Source organism: Trichechus manatus, unplaced genomic scaffold, assembly GCF_000243295.1.
Source record: "Trichechus manatus latirostris isolate Lorelei unplaced genomic scaffold, TriManLat1.0 scaffold00011, whole genome shotgun sequence".
In the NCBI taxonomy this organism is placed as follows: domain Eukaryota; kingdom Metazoa; phylum Chordata; class Mammalia; order Sirenia; family Trichechidae; genus Trichechus; species Trichechus manatus.
The window spans coordinates 12,034,791-12,053,665 of record NW_004443947.1 but is presented as its reverse complement, the minus strand read 5'-3'; the positions used below and the strand labels follow the sequence as shown (position 1 = coordinate 12,053,665).

Sequence of the window (18,875 nt, the reverse complement as noted above, 5' to 3'; positions counted from 1 at the left end):
TGTGGCAGCCGGGTGTGCGGATCTCCCAAGTTCTGAGAGAAAGGACAGCTGCGTGATTTGGAAATCCTAAAACACATGCATCCCCCTACCGCCCCCCTACACACACAAGTATTCTTTCCCTTAAAAAAAAAAAAGATTCATTCACTGAACAGATAATGGTGACCCTTTGTTCTCTCTCCTTGATCCAGCCCAAGAGTATTCCCTCTCAGAGCTGCTCTCCGGAGCCAAATTCCAGAGCCTGGTTGCTAAGGCCGCTGAGAGAATTCAGGTAGAGGCTGGTGGAGAAGCCCGGGGCCCAGCAGACAAACCGCTTCTGTCCCATCCAATTGGCAGAGGACAGCTGGGCACAGACCTCTCCCCAGAGCCCCCAGCCCCTGGACATGATCAAGCACATGGCGTCTCCCCCTTCTCCCCATCTGGGGCCAGGCCACCTCCTGTCCTGGACACTCGCTCTGGGGGAGCCTGGTTTCCACACAGCATCTTCAGCTGGACTCTGACAGGAAAAGCTCTGATTAGACTAATTTCTCAGACTAAATCTGAGACCCGTCTCAGCCGACCTGGCAGACGTGCCCAGGCCCACGTCCTCAAAGGGAATAGACAGACTATTTTTAGTGGGAAGACATAAGTGGGGCTTTGTTTTCTCTCCACAGAGGCTGAAATAACGGAAGGGGGAGGGCTGTGTGGAGACCACACTCCCTCCTTCTCTCCTCTGTTCAGAGGCATAGACAATGAGACCATGATGAAAATCTGTCCCCCTCCTCCCAGAGATTCCCCACTCAGGTTATTTTTAGCCCAGGACAACTTGGCCTCTAGCACAAAACCAGAAAGGAATGCCTGTGAGGGGTTTATCATCCTTAAATAATAGGTTTGTGGTGTTCCTTCAGACTGTAAAGCTTCCTTTTCTTCACCATGGACTCAAACTTCAGGCCTAGCCTTGGCAAAAATGTGAAGCTGTTAAAGTTTATCTCTGCCCTCAGAACCTTTTCCACACCACAGCCCTCCCTCCCCAGAGGCTCAGGGTCCTCCCTTCCCCACTATCTCTAGGTTGGTCTGACCTTCAAAAAATTACATCAAGACCCTTCACTCTTTTTCACCCTTTTCTTCCCCTCGAAATGAACCTGTATGTATTGTTTTGTTGTTCACTGCCTTCGAGTAGGCCCCTGACTCATGGAAACCCTGTGCACAATGGAACAAAATACTGCCCGTTTTAAGCCTTTCTTCCTAGTCTGTCTTGGTCTGCAAGCTCCACTGAAACCTGTTCAGCATCATAGAAACACACAAGCCTTCACTGACGGGTGGTGGCTTCGCATGAGTTGCATTGGCTGGGAATCAAACCAGGTCTCCTGAATGGAGGGTGAGAATTCTACTGCTGAACCATCAGTGCCCCTGAACTTGTATGTAGAACCTGGATAAGCCAATAAACTCCCCAGTCTAGAATTATTTGAATCCCTTACATTTGTGCAGTTCTTCTTCACTCACCACACAATTTCCCATCCTTTATCCCATTTGACATTCATAACAACTCCGTGAACATAGGCAAGGGAGGTAACATGATCCCCATTTTTTAGAGGAGGAAACTGAGGTGCCTGTGGTTGATAGCTGTCTTAGTCATCTAGTGTTGCTCTAACAAGTACCATGAGTGGATGGTTTTAACAAAGAGAAATTTATTCTCTTCACAGTCCAGTAGGCTGTAAGTCCAAATTCAAGGCATCAGCTCCAAGAAAAAGGCCTTCTCTCTCTGTCAGCTCTGGAGGGAAGTCCTTGTGATACATCAGTCTTCCCTTGGTCTGAGAGCATCTCAGCACAGGAACCTCTGGTCCAAAGGATGCGCTTTGCTCCCAGCACTGCTTTCTTGGTGGTGTGAGGTACCTGTGTGTCTCTGCTCGCTTCTCTCTTTTATATCTCAAACGAGATTGCATTAAGACACTATCTAATCTTGTAAACCTCATCAGCATAACCTCATCACAGTGATAGAATTTATAACACATAAGGAGATCACATATAACCTCATCATAGTGATAGAGTTTACAACACAGAAGGAAATCACATTAGATTACACAATCATACAACACTGGCAATCATGACCCAGCCAAGCTGGCAGATATTTTTGGGGGACGCAACTGAATCCATGACAATAGCCATGCCCAAGGTCACACTATTATTAATTAGTAGGGCTGGGATTTTTCTGTCCTTTTAACCTTTCCTTCATTGTGTCCATTAATTCAACAAATACTAAAGGTAGTGGTTTGAAGCCAGGGGTGGTTTTGCCCACCATGGGACATTTGACAATGTCTGGAGACATTTTGGGTGTCACACCTGGTGGAGGGAGGGTGTTGCTGGCATTAGGTAGGTAGAGGCCAGGGATGCTGCTAAGCACCCTGCAATACCCAGGACAGCCTCCCACCACCAAGAATGATCCAGCCCAAAAGGAGGAGTGTGCTGTCACAGTATAGGGAGAGCAATTAGGGTCACATAACAATGTATATATAAATTTTGTATGAGAGACTAACTTATATTACAAACTTTCACTTATAGTACAACAATAAAATAAAAATAAAACAATGATCCAGCCCAAAATGTCAATAGTGCTGAAACTGAGAAACCCACAGTGAAGGACTATTCTGTGTCAGGTACTAAAATTACTGAAACATATACAACCCTCCCCCTGCCTGTTCCTGAGCCTGTCCGAATCAAATCAGGGGTAAACCTATTGCCGTCAAGTCGATTCCGACTCATAGCGACCCTGTGGGACAGAGGAAAACTGCCCCGTAGGGTTTCCAAGGCTGTAATCTTTACAGAACAGACTGCCACATCTTTCTCCCTAGGAGCCACTGGTGGGTTTGAACTGCGGACCTTTTGGTTCGCAGCAGAGCGCTTAACCACTGCACCACCAGGGCTCCTTAAATGAGGGAAGCTACCACGTAAACTGTTAATTATCACACAAGGTAATAAGTTCAGTGTCTCAGCTATGAGCAATGCATCATGGGAACCCCAGCCCTACCGGGAGGACCAAAAGAGGTGATCAGGGAAGGCTTCCTGTAAGAGCTAACGCTGCAAAAACCTTTGACTTCAACAGCTGTGTTACTGCTGCAGCCACATACTATGGCACATTTGCAGTTTAACAGGGAGCTTCTGTGTTTTTTCACAGGAGGGAGCTGGGTAGGGGGAGGGTGTGCAAGACAGAGAAAGGAGACTCTTTGAGGAATCAAAATGCTATGGTCTATGCTCTTCCCCTGGGGAAACCCCATCCCTGGCCATATCTTTTTCTAACCTTTCCTCTTACCTGTCTCCTAGAATCGATAAGAAAATGTCTGATGCTCAGGGCAGCTACAAACTGGATGAAGCTCAGGCTGTCTTGAAAGAAACAAAAGCCATCAAAAAGGCCATCACCTGTGGAGAAAAGGAAAAGCAAGATCTCATTAAGGTATACACGTTCCTGGTAAGGTTGGCCTATCTCTACAGGGCTGGTTTCCCCTGACCACCCCCGTGTGTCTGGGCTTGTGTGGGCTATTTCCATATGCTTCATTAATCATTGAGTTCTCATTGCTAGTCTCCTTGGGCTTTTGGTCCTGTTTTATAGAGGAGACAATGGAGGCTCAGAAGCATTAAGTAACTTGCCTAAGATCACACAGCTAGTATTAATGGCAAAATTGGAACAGGAGCTATCTGACCTAGTCTAAAGCCAATATCCTTGCCTGTAGCTCTAGCCAACTGACTTATTTTTCAAAGAACCAGAGGGAAGGAGGTGGTTTCAACATCGCTAACCTTGACATGGAAATGTAGCGTCTTGATAAGCATTTAATCACATATACTGACCCTGTCCACCACCTATCTGTCAGTTTGTTGTACAGTGGTGGCTTGCATGTTGCTGTGATGCTGGAAACTCTACCACCAATATTTCAAATACCACTAGGGCCACCCATGGTGGACAGGTTTCAGCAGAACCTCCAAACTAAGAGAGACTAGGGAGGAAAACCTGGTGATTTACTTCTGAAGATTAGCCAGTGAGTACCTTATGGATTACAACAGAATATTGCCTGATATAATGCTGGAAGATGAGCCCCCTAGACTGGAAGACACTCACAATACATGGCCACAACAATGGACTTGAAAATACCAACGGTTATGAAGATGGCGCAGACCAGGCAATGTTTCCTGCTGTTGTATATGGGGTCTCCATGAGTCGGAGCCGACTCAATGCTGGCAACTGAACAAATAATCATAGATATTATTTAATGTGCCAGGCAGGCATTGGGCCAAGCACGTTGCATGCATCATGTCTCATTTATCCCCATTATACAGATAAAGATGTAAAACTCAGAAAGTAAGTGGTAAAGCCACATTTCAAACCCAAGAACATCTAACTCAAAAGTCCATTCTCTTAACCACAGTACATACCACCTTCCCACACAGAACTGCCCTGATTTTGTTATTGTTCCCATCTGCAGATGAGGAGCCTGACACTCTATAAATGACTTAGTGAAGGATGCTTTATGCTCTGACACGCTTCAGACAAGGCACTAGTGGACAGTGAGGTGTGTTCCTATCATGGTGTAGTGGTTAAGAGCAGGAGTCTTAAATCAGATAGACCAGGTCCAAATCTCGATTCTGTCAGTTTCCAGCTTCTCCAAGTAACAATTCCCTCATTGATAAAACAGGGATAATCATAGGTTATTCCTTGCAGGATTGTTGTCAGAATTCAGTAAGATAATGTAAAGCTGACGGTTATTGAGTATTCTAGTGCTTTACACTTGTCATCTCATTTAATCAATATGATAACCTCTGACATAGGACCTATGATTATTCCCATTGTACAGGAGAGAAAACTGAGGCACAGATCATATCATACAATGAGGAAGTAACAGAGTAGGGGTTCCAACTCCAGCAGTGTGGCTCCAAAACAAGTGTCCACACCAGTCTCTCCCATGTAAAGGGCCTGGTACAGTGCCTGGTACATAGTGAGTTCCCTCTTGCTGCTAGCTCTTTATCACAGGTGAGAAAAATGTCTGGAGTAGCGTGGATTTCTAAATCAGGGGAGGTGGCAAGGAAAGCAAGTGGAGTATAGCAGACTCAGAACTTCCTCCAATGAGGGCGCCTTGCTAACCCTGCCCTCCACCCCTTCAGAGCCTTGCCATGCTGAAGGATGGCTTCCATACTGACAGAGGGTCCCACTCAGACCTGTGGTCCAGCAGCAGCTCTCTGGAGAGTTCCGGCTTCCCACTGCCGAAACAGTACCTGGACGTGAGCTCCCAGACAGACATCTCAGGAAGTGTGAGTAGGCATTGCATGCTCCTGGGGGCTTCTTTGAGGCAGCATCCGGGAGGCTGCTGCAATCCCATTAAAGAGATGTCTGGGAAATGACCCCGGTATCTTCTCTTTGCTCACCTGAGGAGCTGCCAGTGGCTGTCTGTGGGGCTGCCAGCTAACTCTGGAGCTCTGTTCTTTTGCAGACCTCCTGGCCCTGGGATGATATGAGATAATAGTGCCCGGGAAAAGCCAGCGCTGACTCCATGGTCTTGAGTATTGCTGCCCAAGTCCTTGCATCCCGAGGTGCTGCACGGAAAACATTTTTGAAGGACAGCATGTCCTTCTCTGGTTTCTTTCATACTATTGTGCAGCTCCATTCTGTTTTCCTTTCACCATTTGGATGGCAGAGGACATTTTCCCTCTGTAAGTCTGAAAACAATGCATGCAAGCTTTCGGACAGCTGCTTGAGTCCAGTTCAAAAGCTCAGTCTGGTAACAGTAATGAATAGCGCAAGTGCCGTCAAGCCGCCCGCAGCTCGTGAACACATCAGCCAGAGTAGAATTGATCCACGGCAATCTATAACTTTGGAAAGCTTTTGTTTCCGTAGAGCAGGCGATTTTGAACAAACCCTCCCCCCAGCCTCCGTGGCTAAATGCTGTTCCTATCTGATTTCTATAGCTCTGTTCCTACTCGTGAAGAGAAGCTATGTCAGTGTGTGATCGGGTGAGCCTGGTAGCTTCTTGCCACTCTTGACAGACTAGCACGGTGAATAGGACTGCTCCCTCCTCCCCCAACTCCACCCGTGTCCAACCCCAAGTCACCTGCAGGGCCAGAGTGTTTGTGAAGAAGCTGTGTACCTCCAAGTTCCAGAACTTTCTCCCCACTCACTTAGTGTTTTGTTACTAATTGCAGCCTCCCGGAGTTGCTGGTTGACCCTCTCCTCAGCGTCCCCAGAATTACTTTCTTGTTTACAGGCTATCCTTGTTTCCTCCTCACCAACTGTCCCCCACGTTTCTGTGACTTGAATTGGCTCCAAGCCATTTGGGACTGCAAGTTGATATTTTGGGCCTTTGGTTTTTCTTCTGAAAGTGAGAGATGTCTGAGTTTGAAGCTCTCCCGATGGCCTGAAGGAAGGAAAGTATTTTGCTTAACTAGCTTCCCTGAGATCTCTGCAGCCAGCCCAGTAGTTGGGGACTATTCTTAGCTGCTTCCCACACAAGCTGTCAAGTCTCTCATGAGCTCTGGAAACCCAACTCAGCACTGGCCACAACAGCCGTATAATCCCAGACTTTGTTCTTCTCCTCCAGTTCAGCACCAGCAGCAATAATCAGTTGGCGGAGAAGGTCAGGTTGCGCCTTCGATATGAAGAGGCAAAGAGAAGGTAATCAGAGGCTGGGAGTTGGGGGTAGGGTGCTTCCAATAATAATGACTATTATTGTACAGTGTTTGCTCTGTACCTGGTTTTCCACACACCTCATCCTGTTTAATCCTCACAAAGATTATGAAAGATCTGTATTATAATCCTCATATTTTAATCCTCTCTGAAGCTCACAGAGAAACGACTGGCCCAGTGACTTCTCGCTAGATAAAGGGTAGAACTGTGTTTGAACCCAGATTTGTTTGACCTCAAAACCTAATTACCTTTCCACTTTCCTGCTTCTGTTTCTAGAATCATTGTTTTCCCAGTGATCCTATAAGCTATTTATTTATTTTTTATCATGGTAAATATGTATGTAACCAAATGTTTGCCATTTTAACATTCTTCACATGTACAATTTAGTGACATTAATTGTATTCATCATGTTGTACAACCGTCACCATTATTCATTTCCGACTGAAATTTGATTTGAAGGGGCACAAGTTTTAGCAACAGGCGAAAAAGAATATGGAAATGTCCTACTTTGGTGTCTCCTGTGCTTCTAAAAAGTGTAGACCCCAGTGACTTTAGATGTTTCCTGGCTTCACAGAATTCTAGGCATTGACTTTTACTGCCATACCTGAAATTAAATTAAATAATTATCAAAGCTTGTTATGAGCCAGTCATTGTGCTAAAACGTTTGTACATATCTCCTTTAATTTGAAAAGCAATTTTGTAGCATAAGTTACGTCTTACTGTCTCCATGTTAGAAAGAAAAAGGTAAGACCCAAGATCTTCTGTGACTTCTCTATGTGATGAAGTCAGCATTTGAACCCTGGACAATCTGGCTATAAGTCCATGATCTTCCTATACACTAAGCCAGCCTTCCTAGGAAAGACCCCCTGGGCATTGTGGTGGTGAATGAAGCCAAGCTTACTGCATCCATCCCTCCTTAGGCTAAGTTGTCTGGATCATGGACCTTCTCAGCCAGACTGAGTAGAACATAGTAGTGTCAGCTTTACCACTCTGCCAGCTCTGTGTGAACAGCAGAACTTTTGGTAGCAATGATAGAAATCCTGTGAAAAGCAGAGAAATCAGAAAAGGGAATTTGTGCCTTATAGAACTCCAAAGTCCTGGAGTAACTAGCTTCAGGCACAGCTGGATCTAGGACTCCAGTGATATTCTGTACACTCAGGTCTCTTTCCTTTTCTCCAAACTGCTTGGTTTGTGTTTGTTTCATTCTCAAGCAGGCTTTCCTGTCGAAGTGGCAAGATGACCCCCAGAAATTCTAGACTTTATACTACCAGATTAGCAAACCCAGTTTCCCAATAGTTTTAGCAAGTCTTGGGTTTGAGACTCACTGGCCTTCCTGGGTGAACCAATCGTTGCTGCAGGGTAGAGATTAGGGGAATTAGATTTCTCCGAAGGTCCAGGCATGGGTCATGTGCTCAATTCTGGGAAGGGGATTGAGGTCAGCTTTGTGGCAACTAAGTAATTTGAAAGTATAGGAAAAGTGGTTCCCCAAAGCAAAATCAGAATATTATCAATGGAAAGAGGAATTGGATACTGGGTGGGCAGGTAGGAGGTAAAAACAAAACAAAATAAAAACCAGACTCCTATACACTATTTCAACTCCCCCTTGGTGTCCAAGGATCCCTGGTGGCACAGTGGTTAAGTGCTCTGCAGCTAACCAAAAGGTCAGCAGTTCAAACCTACCAGCCACTCCATGGGACAAAGATGTGGCAGTCTACTTCTGTAAAGATTACAGCCTCAGAAACCCTATGGGACAGTTCTACTCTGTCCTATAGTCACTATGGATCAGAATCAACTTGACGGCAGTGGGTTTTGGGGGGACCTATGGGTCCAGCCAACAACAGGACTTCTGCCTTTGCACGGCTGCATATCCTCTCTGTGAGCCTCTCTGGACACCTGTCCCATGTGGTTACCGCTCTTGTCTTATCCACCCTTTAGGGAAGGGATAAAGGATCACATCCTGATCATTTTTGCATATGTGTAGCAATATTCTTAGTTATACTATGAACCTTATTTTGCTCTAATGATAGTAATACCTAACATCCTTGTAACAGTTGCTGTTAGGTGCCGTCAAGTCAATTCCGACTCATAGTGACCCCATGTGATGGATTAGAACTGCCCGATAGGGTTTTCTGGGCTGTGATCTTTACAGGAGCAGATCACTGGGTCTTTCTTTTGAGGAGCGTCTGGATGGGTTCAGACTACCAACTTTTCAGTTAGTAGCCAAGTGCTTCACCATTGCACAATCAGGTCTCCACATATAACACTTGGCAATCTATAAAGAGCTCTTAATGATACGTTCTCATTGGGTCTTCATAACACTTGCCCTCAGTACCATTATTATCCCCATCTTACAGATGAGGACACTGAGTCTCAGAAAATTAGGGGATAGTGCTCCCAGTTCCTTCTTTTAACATTTATTAAGTGACTGCAGTATGCCAAGTACTGGTATTTGTGATGAAAAACTGATTTCTCAGGAAATAATCCCTTTTGCCAAGAAAACCAAAGCAAGGAATCCAACTCAATACCTTTGACCCCAAAGCCCCAGGCTACACTGTGCCACTGCCACTCTCTGAATAGAGGACACATGGTTAGTAAGTATAGCATTTTTTGTAGTTGTAGTGGGTCCACAACTGCCATTGATTCAACACCTCTCACGTGCCAGACACTCTGAATATATTATTGCTAATTTTTGCAACAATTCTGAAGGGTGAGTAATTGCTTTCTTGTCTAAAGGCTCAGGGAGTTTGCCCAGTGTTACACACCTAACAAGTGGTCAAACTAGGTAATAACAATAGTTGTAGCAGAAACATTTATTGATTATTGATTGATTGATTGATTGATTGCCCTACTATATGCCAAATACTGTGGTTGGGGAGTTTATGAATTATGTCATAAAGCCCTCAACCACAACCTCATATGAAGGAGCTTTTGTTAGTCCCATCAGAGAGATGAAGTGATGTGCCCAAGGTCACACAGCTAGTTGATAAGTGGTTACTGCCTGGTATTGAATCCAGGACTCTCTACTGTACCAGGCCGTGTCCCTAAGGGCAAGGTCCATGTGTTGTTCATTCTGTGCCCCCATCCCTGCAGAGCCTACTTCACTGCTTGTCCCATGGTAGGCTCCCACACATGTCTGTTAGATAAAGATATGCTCCTTGACCAAAAGGAGAACAGTAACTGTCGAGGGTTGCCCTGATGATGGCATAGCTCCTTGTACCCTAGGACTTTGGAAGTGCAATCTGATACCGTGTGCCTGCACTGTCCTCGGGCACACCAGTCATTTTCCCCTTCTCGGACCCCAGGATCGCCAACCTGAAGATCCAGTTGGCCAAGCTCGACAGTGAGGCCTGGCCTGGAGTGCTGGACTCAGAGAGGGACCGGCTGATCCTCATCAATGAGAAGGAGGAGCTGCTGAAGGAGATGCGCTTCATCAGCCCCCGAAAGTGGACGCAGGGGGAGGTGGAGAAGCTGGAGATGGCCCGGAAGCGGCTGGAGAAAGACCTACAGGCAGCCCGGGACACCCAGAGCAAGGCGCTGACAGAGAGGTGGGGATAGGCTGGGGCACATGCGAACCTTCCCTCACTGCCAATTTGTCCCCCAGCCCCCAATAGGGGGAGGGAAAGGGCAAGGGGGGCAACCTGGCTCACCTGAGCTCCACTCTGAGAACACTCAATTTAGAGACATCTCAACTGTCCAAAGTAGCAAATCAGGGGAAGATGAGTCACCATCCAATGTACCAGCTACCCTGGGAAATGAGTTACCAAAAAATCCTTTTAGACGCAGATTTTCAGAAATGTATATTCTGACTAAAGTATTGTTGTTGTTAGTTGCTGTTGTCAGTTCCAACTCATGGCGACCCCATGTGTATAGAGTAGAACTGCTCCATAGGGTTATTAAGGTTGTGACCTTTTGGAAGCAGATCGCCAGGCCTGTCTTCTGAAGCATCTCTAGGTGGATTCTAACTGCCAGCCTTTCGACTAGTAGTCGAACTCGTAACCATTTTTGCCATCCAGGAACTCTGCATAAGTTAGAGCAGTGGTTTTCCAATTTTGTGGCAGTGACTCATATTTTATATTGTGACCCAATATACAAAAGTTTCACAAAACAGTACATTCATTTTCTGCATGTGATGGTCCTCTGATATTTTCTCTCATATTGCATTTCTTTGAATGCTGGTCATAACCCACTAAATTGATTTTGCCACATGATAGGAGGTTGCCATTTGCAGTTTGAAAAGCTATGATTTATATGGGGAGTTGCAAACAGAAATGCTTATAGGGGCCAAGCAGGTAATATAAATGTTAGAGGCAAATATATTTTCTTCAGTGTCCCCACGAACATCCACACACACACTGCACCGAGTATGACACTGTGTTCACATTAGGTCCTACAATTCCCACCTTCACATTCATTCATCCATTCATTCCATCAGTCAGTCAGTCATTTTGCATTCATTCAACAAACGTTTTGTGGCATATCTTCTGTGTGCAAGGCAGTTTGGGGGATTCAGAAATTAATAGGACATGGTCCCTGCCCCCAATGACCTTCAAATGTATTCTAGTTATTTTCAGTTTTTTTGGCAGCAGATTTTATGAGCAGAGTTCCTACCCTTGAGGAGGTTAGAATTGAAGCTAGTGATTTTCAAACGTGTGTGTGTGTGTGTGTGTGTGTGTGTGTGTGTATGTGTTTGTGTGTGTATTGGGTGCAGGGATGAGCAAAGGGATCCCTCTTTCCAGTGAATTTGGAGGCAGAAGTCCAACTTATAAAGCAGGTGAGCATGGAGGTGCCCTGGTTGAAGCAGGGCAGGGGTTCTACGTGCCTAGCTGTGTTTTCTCCACATCACCCATGATAGGTCCAAAGACTTCAGGAAGCCTTTCAACTCTAAGGAAACCAGCTTGCATACCACCCTACGATTTGGTCTGTCCCATCCGCACATTGTGGGGTACCAGGTGTGCCCAGTTACCCAGCCTCTGCCTGGTCTCTGGTGGCTTACATCGAAGAATCCATTGACTGGTCAATGGTGGGGCATCTCTCCCCACGAAGCCCTTTATCAGAACTGTTAATAGCGAAACGCAAAGTATGGATGTTGCTTTCATTTCCTCCATCCTCCACTGGGAGGAATGTCTGATTAGCCCTGTCCCTTCATCAAGTAAAGGGAGAAGGGAGAGAAGGATAGAGCTTGCATAATTGGTGTTTAGCAGCTATATCTGGCTCCATGATACTCTGTGTTCAACCCTCCGACTCTACTGTTCTCTCTGTTTCCCTTCTCTCTCTTTTAGCACTAAGATCCTCTGTCCTCCTTTCCCTGGGATTGGGCACGTTGGGGACAAGACCTGTGTCTGGATTCCTTTGGGCTTTTAGAGTTAGTTGAAAGAATACATGGTTAGCTGGCCTGGACAGACCCTTACAGGGCTTTTGCATGCATTTCCTGACCTCTGTGCCAGTCCCCTCAGTCTCTCACTTGCTCCCAGATCCTGCAGAAGCCCTTAGCTGTTTCATCATCCTCACAGCCAGCAGGTGAATGTGACAGATTCATGGCAGCCTTACCCCTTGTTGGGTTAAAGAGACACCCTTCCCACCTTCCCACCCACTTGCTAAGTCACACTGAGCAAGTTATTATGGGCTTCAGTTGCCCAATAGGGAAAAAGAGGATAATATACTTAAATATCTATATAGTCTGAGGCAGGCATTAGGGCCAGTTGTGAATTCAGACTCTGGCCTGCTGTTAAGTTTTGGTTTCTCAAAACCAGGACTGGAGGTTCTCTTAGAGATCCACTTAGAGATGCTACATCCAAAAGCTTCCATTATGTGCCAGTCCCACAGGATCTCATCTCAACCTCCCAGCAATCTGAGGTTAATCCTCATTTCACAGATGAGGAAACTGAGGCTGACCCAGTATTACCCAGCAGCAGAGCCGGGATTAGAACCCAGGCTTGCTGACTCCAGAGGCCGTGCTTGTTACAGGCGGCTGCCCACTCAGAAGGCCTTTTATTATTGCCTTCAAGCCCATCTTTCAAAGTCTGATTGCTCCCTTAGGGTAGTGAGTTCACACAGCCAGTTCAGGAAACGAGAATCTTCATTCCTCAGCAGTGACTGAGCAGGCCACTCGGAGGTCTTAGAAGGCCAGGTCCTCTGGGGAAATGCAATAGTAGGGAAGCCAGAGGGTATGAGGGCAGGAAGTCAGGGCACCCTAAGAGAAGCCTGAAGGGAGAGCCCACGGGAAGGGTAAGGACATCACTGATGCCTGTAAGCCTCCTTCAGGAGAGGAGAAAGACGTCTTGGAGTCTTTGTATCTGCAGCTGTTTGCACCTGGCTCCATGATTCTCTGTCTGTGTTCAACCTTCTGACTCTGCTGTTCTGTCTTTTTGCCTTCTCTGTTTTTCTGCTTTGTTCCTGTGTGTGTGTGTGTGTGTGTGTGTGTGTGTGCGCGCGTGTGCGTGTGCGTGTGCGTGTGCGTCTATTTTTCAATCTGTGGCTGTCTGTCTGTCTTCTCTTTTTCTCTTTGTCTCACATGCACACTATCTCAGAATGCAATTATTACGCTTCTCGCCTTCACTCAACGGTTTCTCCCATTCAAGGTGCCTTTGGGAAGGACAGGAGTGGACACATTCAAGAAAGGCAGACTACAGGGCTGTCAAACTCACATCACCCATTAGATCAGAATCACAGATATCCAGACACCTGTCACCCTGCCCCCTGCTTCCCTCTCCATCCCTGTGGCCCCCTTCCCATCGCTTCTCACAGTTGGTGTACAGGCAGGGTGCTTGTGAGACCCCAGCCCCCACCCCAGGGGCCGATTCCTCAGGCTTGACAGGAAGCCCAGCCTCTTCATTTTTTTTTAACCAGCATTCCAGGTGCAGAATTACAGCTTTTGGGGATTTCCAGCCCAACCTTCTGGATCCCCTGGCTGCTTCCACACTTGATATGTTCTTGGCCACCCAGCCTGTGCAAGGCATCCCGCAAGTATGCCGTATGGCAGGCTAAGCCCTGCACCACTTGGGGGAGGCCTCGCCACCTGTGAGGTGCTGCTGGTAGCTACACCTCAGGCTCAGAGCTTCAAGACAGCCGAACCCCTAGTTCCCTCAGTGTCCTATCAGGGCTCCAAAAAGGCATTAACTCTGCATTGACTCCCAGAATATGCCTCTGGCTTTTCCCCCAACAAAGAAGAGGAAAAGGAAGGTGGAAATGGCAACGCTAGCTGCTCTTTGACTCCGGACTTCACACCCTTTCAGGGCACTGCTCTTGTGGACAGTCAGGGAGTTTCACAGCCTGGTACATCCCACTGAGAGTCAAGGAAGTTGTTCATTTAAGGGCTCCATCTGCCAAGCCTGCTGCAGTCCTGCCAGTCCCAGGAGGGACTCTGTAAGAGAATCACCAGGATGGAGCTGGCCAAGAGCCATCCCACGGCCACTCTACCCAGTGCTCCCCTTGTCTTGTCTGCAATTTCACAGGTGGAGCTGCCCAGGGACAGACCCAGCCATCCCTCACCAGTTTGCAGTGTGTCTAGAGCAAGCTCCAAGGAGCCCTGGTGGCACGATGGTTAAATGCTCAGCTGCTAACCGAAAAGTTGGTGGTTCAAACCTACCCAGTGGCTCCATGGGAGAAAGATCTGGCAATCTGCTCCTATAAAGATTACAGCCAGTAAAAACCTGTGGAGCAGTTCTACTCTGTTACATGGGTCACTGTGAGTCAGAATCAACTCGACAGCACCCAACAACAATAACAACAAAGCGAGCTCTAGTCGTCATTGCAGGGCCTATCTTGAGACCTAGTCGTGTTGGTGGAGGGATGGTGTGGTTTGGTTTTTCCATGGACATTATACCCTGCTCCATGTTCCTGGCTGGGTTGGCTGTGTTCTGGGGTACAGTCCCCAGTCCATGGAGCAACAGGGTCAGAAAGCCCCTCTCTAGCAAGATGGCACAAGGAGATAAAGGGCCAACAGTAGACTACATCTGACCATGGGAGATTTAATGTCCAGGTCCTTCAGCAGAGCAGATGAACTTGGCTACTTCAATTGGAGACAATCATCCATTCAGCAAATAATCACTGAACACATTTATATGGCAAACACCACGCTAGGTGCTGAGTGAGCAAGGCGCAACCCCTGCCTTCTTGCAATCTCCAATCAGTGCTGCAGTTCAGAAACCTTAGTGTGCCTAAAATCACCTGAGATGCTTAATAAAGATGCAGATTCCTGAGACCTGTCCCTAGACATTCTGATTCAGTGAGTCTTAAGTAGAACCCAGGGATATGCATTTTAACAAGCCCCCCATCCCCCACCCCGTTCTGATATGGGTGGTCTGTGGATAACACATTGAGAACCTCTTATCTAATGGACACACGAGAGCAGCCCAAGTCATGAGTTTATGAGGGCACAGGCTTGCTTGATGGGCCCCTGCCCTATCAGATCCTAGGACCTTGGAGTGGACTCACTCCAGCAGTAAGAGGGAGCCAACACAATCCCTGGAGCCCACCCAAGCTGCCCTCTGTGGGGGATTTTTGGGAGAAGCTGGGATCTGAGAGATGGGCTGTATCCAGAAGTCTCCTCCAAATGCAAGGATTTTGCCTCCAGGAGGGTAGTTATTGAGTTAGTATTAGACATTCCTGGGTGCAGATCTTTGCTCTCAGCTTCCATGACGCTCCATCGCACTGAGCTGACTTTTCTCTGGGCTCTCTGGTGCCATTCTCTCAGGCTCCTTTGCTGACAGTTGGTAGCCCATTCAACCTTTGAATGTTGTATATACTCAGAGCTTTGTTCTGCCACCTCCCGCCCCCCCCCTTTAGTTTCCCTGTATATTTTACCCTAAAATGGTAATCTCATTTATGTGGTGATCCACATAATGGTGACCCCCAACTTTACAACTGCCCACCTGTTCCACCTTCATGTCTACATATCCACGATGGAACTCTTCTCTCCCCCGCAGGCTGCTCCCCTACAACCGTTCCATCTCAATAAGTGCTATCTGCATCCATTCACTTGCTCATGGTAGTAACTTCATAGTCTTCCCCATTTACTCCTTTTGCCTCGCCCCTCACATCCTACCCATCCACTCTTCTCTGTGTCTCCCAGCACCACCCTATTCCAGACCTTCTCAATTACACCACTGCAGCCACACTAAGTCTGTTCCTTGCAGTGTGTATAGCTGCCTGTCCTTTCTCCTCACAGCAGCCATGATGATCTTAAAATGAAAAAGGTCTCTGCTTAAACTCCCTGCTTGAAATGTTCTTTCCCCTGCACTTCTCCTGGCCAACTCCTGTTCATCCACTATATCAGCTTAAATTTCTCTACTAGGCAGAGCAAGCTAACTACTGCAAGAAACAACCCCAAAAATCACAGTGTCTTAACACAACAGAAGTTTATTTTGTGTCCCCATAATGTCCCATTGGGTATTCCTGGTTGGCAGGCACCTTCATGTGGTTGCTCATTCGGGACCCAGGCTCTTCCCATCTTGTGACACTTCCCCTTCTAGGCATTGAGAGTCCTTCCAAGGGACCGTGGGGAAGGCACACTCACTTCTTTTGACCACTTTGTCCTGATGCACAGCACTTCTACTTGCATCCCATTGGCCAGACCTTGGTCACACACCCCACCCTATCTACTTGCAAGGGAGTCTGGGAAAGATGGTCTAGCTGTGAGCCCAGAGAGCTGAAGAGAGCACAGACACTGGTGAGCACAGCACTCTCAGCCACAAAGTCACCTCCTCAAAGAGGCTCACATACCAGTCTAAATGGGATCCTTCCTGTTATGTTCTTTTCTACCATCCTGTACTTTTTCCTCATGGACCTTGTACCAGTATTTTAATAAAATATTTGTTTGACTATTTGGTATCTATCCCTCACACCTTCCCCAGTCAAATGTAAACTCCACAAGAACAGAGGCAAGTTCTGTTTTGCCTCACTTTATCCCCAGTGCCAAGGACAGTAGGCACTCAGTATTAGTTCAAGGATGGATGGATGGATGGATGGATGGATGGATGGATGGAATGGTGGATGAACAGATGGATGGGTAGATGGGAGGGAGGGAAGGAAGGAGGGATAGAAAGGAACTTTGAGTGGAGTCCTAATTCTGCAACTAATTCTGTGGCATTAAGTAAATTATTTAACTCTCAGAGCCTCAGTTTCCTCATATGGAAAGCAGTAAAAATCATTCCTACCATGTGGGGTTATTTTGAGAATGGTTTAAGGCAATGTAGTCGATTCCAACTCATAGCAACCCTATAGGACAGTCTAGAACTGCCCCATAGGGTTTCCAAGGCTGTATATCGTTAAGGAAGCAGACTGCCACGTCTTTCTTTCATGGAGCAGCTGGTGAGTTCGAGCTCCTGACCATTTGGTTAGCAGCCAAGTGCTCTAACCACTGCGCAACCATGGCTCCTTAGGTTCCTAGCATAGTACATAGTATACAGTAGGTAATGAATATAGCAATTACTATAGGATTATATGTGCAGGCTATATGCCCCCAAACACCATAGTAAAATGCTTCCAGAAGGTTCTTGGTTATGTTTCTGTAAGTCTGTGCTTCTTCTTTGGGGCAGGTGGAGGGCTGGAATGCCTTGAGGCAGCCCCCTCATGCCTTCTCTCCCCTCAGGTTAAAGTTGAACAGTAAGAGGAACCAGTTGGTGAGAGAACTGGAGGAAGCCACTCGGCAGGTAGCAACTCTGCACTCTCAGCTGAAAAGGTGAGTGGTGGGCAGTGGGGTGAGTACTCCCTGGAAATAATTGGACGTAGGCATCTGAGGTGGCCTCACTAGGCTCTCTCTTCCCCTTGTCCTCTGTAGCTTGAACGTGGACATTTAGAAGCACAGCAGGTGTGTAGTCTAGCTGACTTGGGTTTGGACCAACGCAGCCAGGAACAGGGTCCTCACCTCTTCATTCCTTCTGATAGCACCAAAGAGAAGGTCCCAGTTCGGTGCAAGTGTGTCTTGGACACCTAATACCTGCCAACTCACCTTTATAAAACAGAGAGAGTAGGCCTCAGGCCTGCACCTTGGTGGGCAACGGTACATAGCCAGAATGTAATAACATTTTGTTTCCACTGGATTTTTTAATGATCGCCTTCTATTCATAGTAAAGTGATGCTGCTTTTCAAATTACACTTAGGATATAAAGTTTTCTTTTAAAGTAAGTGTTTTAAAGTATATAAAGTGAGGTGATTTGAAGAAAAATATTAAGAAATATTGGTTTGTATTCACATGTGGAAAACAGTCATGAAATGGAATGTGGCTGAAGGAGGTTGGGAAACTTAAGTATAGAGAAAAAAGGGGACTTTTAAGATAGCTGATTTGGGCTCGATTCCCAGCTCTGCCACTTTCTGATTACAGGGCCTTCTCAGGGTGGTGGTTTCCTCTTCAGTAAAATGAGGGTGTGTTATCCACCCTGGAGGCCGTCATGAGGGTCCAGTGTCCAGGTGCTTTTCAGAGCTAGGCGGGAAGTCCCAGGTGTGGTGTCTTCACCTCCATCTCTCCCTGTCCCCTAGCCTCTCCAGCAGTATGCAGTCCCTGTCCTCAGGCAGCAGCCCCGGCTCGCTCACGTCCAGCCGGGGCTCCCTGGCCGCCTCCAGCCTGGACTCCTCCACCTCGGTCAGCTTCACCGACCTCTACTACGATCCCTTCGAGCAGCTGGACTCAGAGCTACAGAGCAAGGTGGAGCTTCTTCTCCTGGAGGGGGCCACGGGCTTCCGGCCCTCAGGCTGCATCACCACCATCCATGAGGACGAAGTGGCCAAGACCCAGAAGGCGGAGGGGGGTGGCCGCCTGCAGGCCCTGCGCTCCCTGTCTGGCACCCCAAAGTCCATGACCTCCCTGTCTCCCCGCTCCTCCCTGTCCTCCCCATCCCCGCCCTGCTCCCCTCTCACCACCGACCCCCTCCTGGCTGGAGATGCTTTCCTGAGCCCGCTGGACTTTGAAGATGTGGAGCTGACTGCCACTCTTTGTGAACTGAGCCTTGACAGTGGCACCAGGGAGAGGTACCGGCTGGAGGAGCCAGGAACGGACGGCAAACAGTTGGGCCAAGGTAGAGAGCGCCACATCTGGGGATGGGAGACTGGGAGGAGGGTCAGGTTTGAATGGTGAGAAGGAGCCGGACTTGTGAAAAGCTGACCTTGTGAAAGAGGTGCAGGGCAGCCGTGAGTCAGAGGTGGGGGTCACCCAACAAAGGTGGAGAATGGGTGAAGTGTGGGTCATGGAAGGCCTGGTAGCCATGGGAGGGGCTTGGGTTTTATTCTAATTACAGAACAA

The 18,875-nt window shown here is 47.4% G+C and overlaps 1 protein-coding gene across 2 annotated transcripts in view; it reads left to right on the top strand.

Annotated features, from left to right (window-relative positions):
• Positions 1-18,875, top strand: part of WWC1 (WW and C2 domain containing 1) — a 202,447-nt gene that overhangs the window by 137,963 nt on the left and 45,609 nt on the right. For both annotated transcript variants that reach the window (XM_004371223.1, XM_004371222.1), the window contains exons 6-11: positions 3,295-3,424; positions 5,125-5,271; positions 6,555-6,628; positions 9,943-10,185; positions 17,229-17,318; positions 18,116-18,651. In XM_004371223.1, the coding sequence (XP_004371280.1) occupies positions 3,295-3,424; positions 5,125-5,271; positions 6,555-6,628; positions 9,943-10,185; positions 17,229-17,318; positions 18,116-18,651 (1,220 nt within the window). The remainder of the gene's footprint in view (positions 1-3,294; positions 3,425-5,124; positions 5,272-6,554; positions 6,629-9,942; positions 10,186-17,228; positions 17,319-18,115; positions 18,652-18,875) is intronic.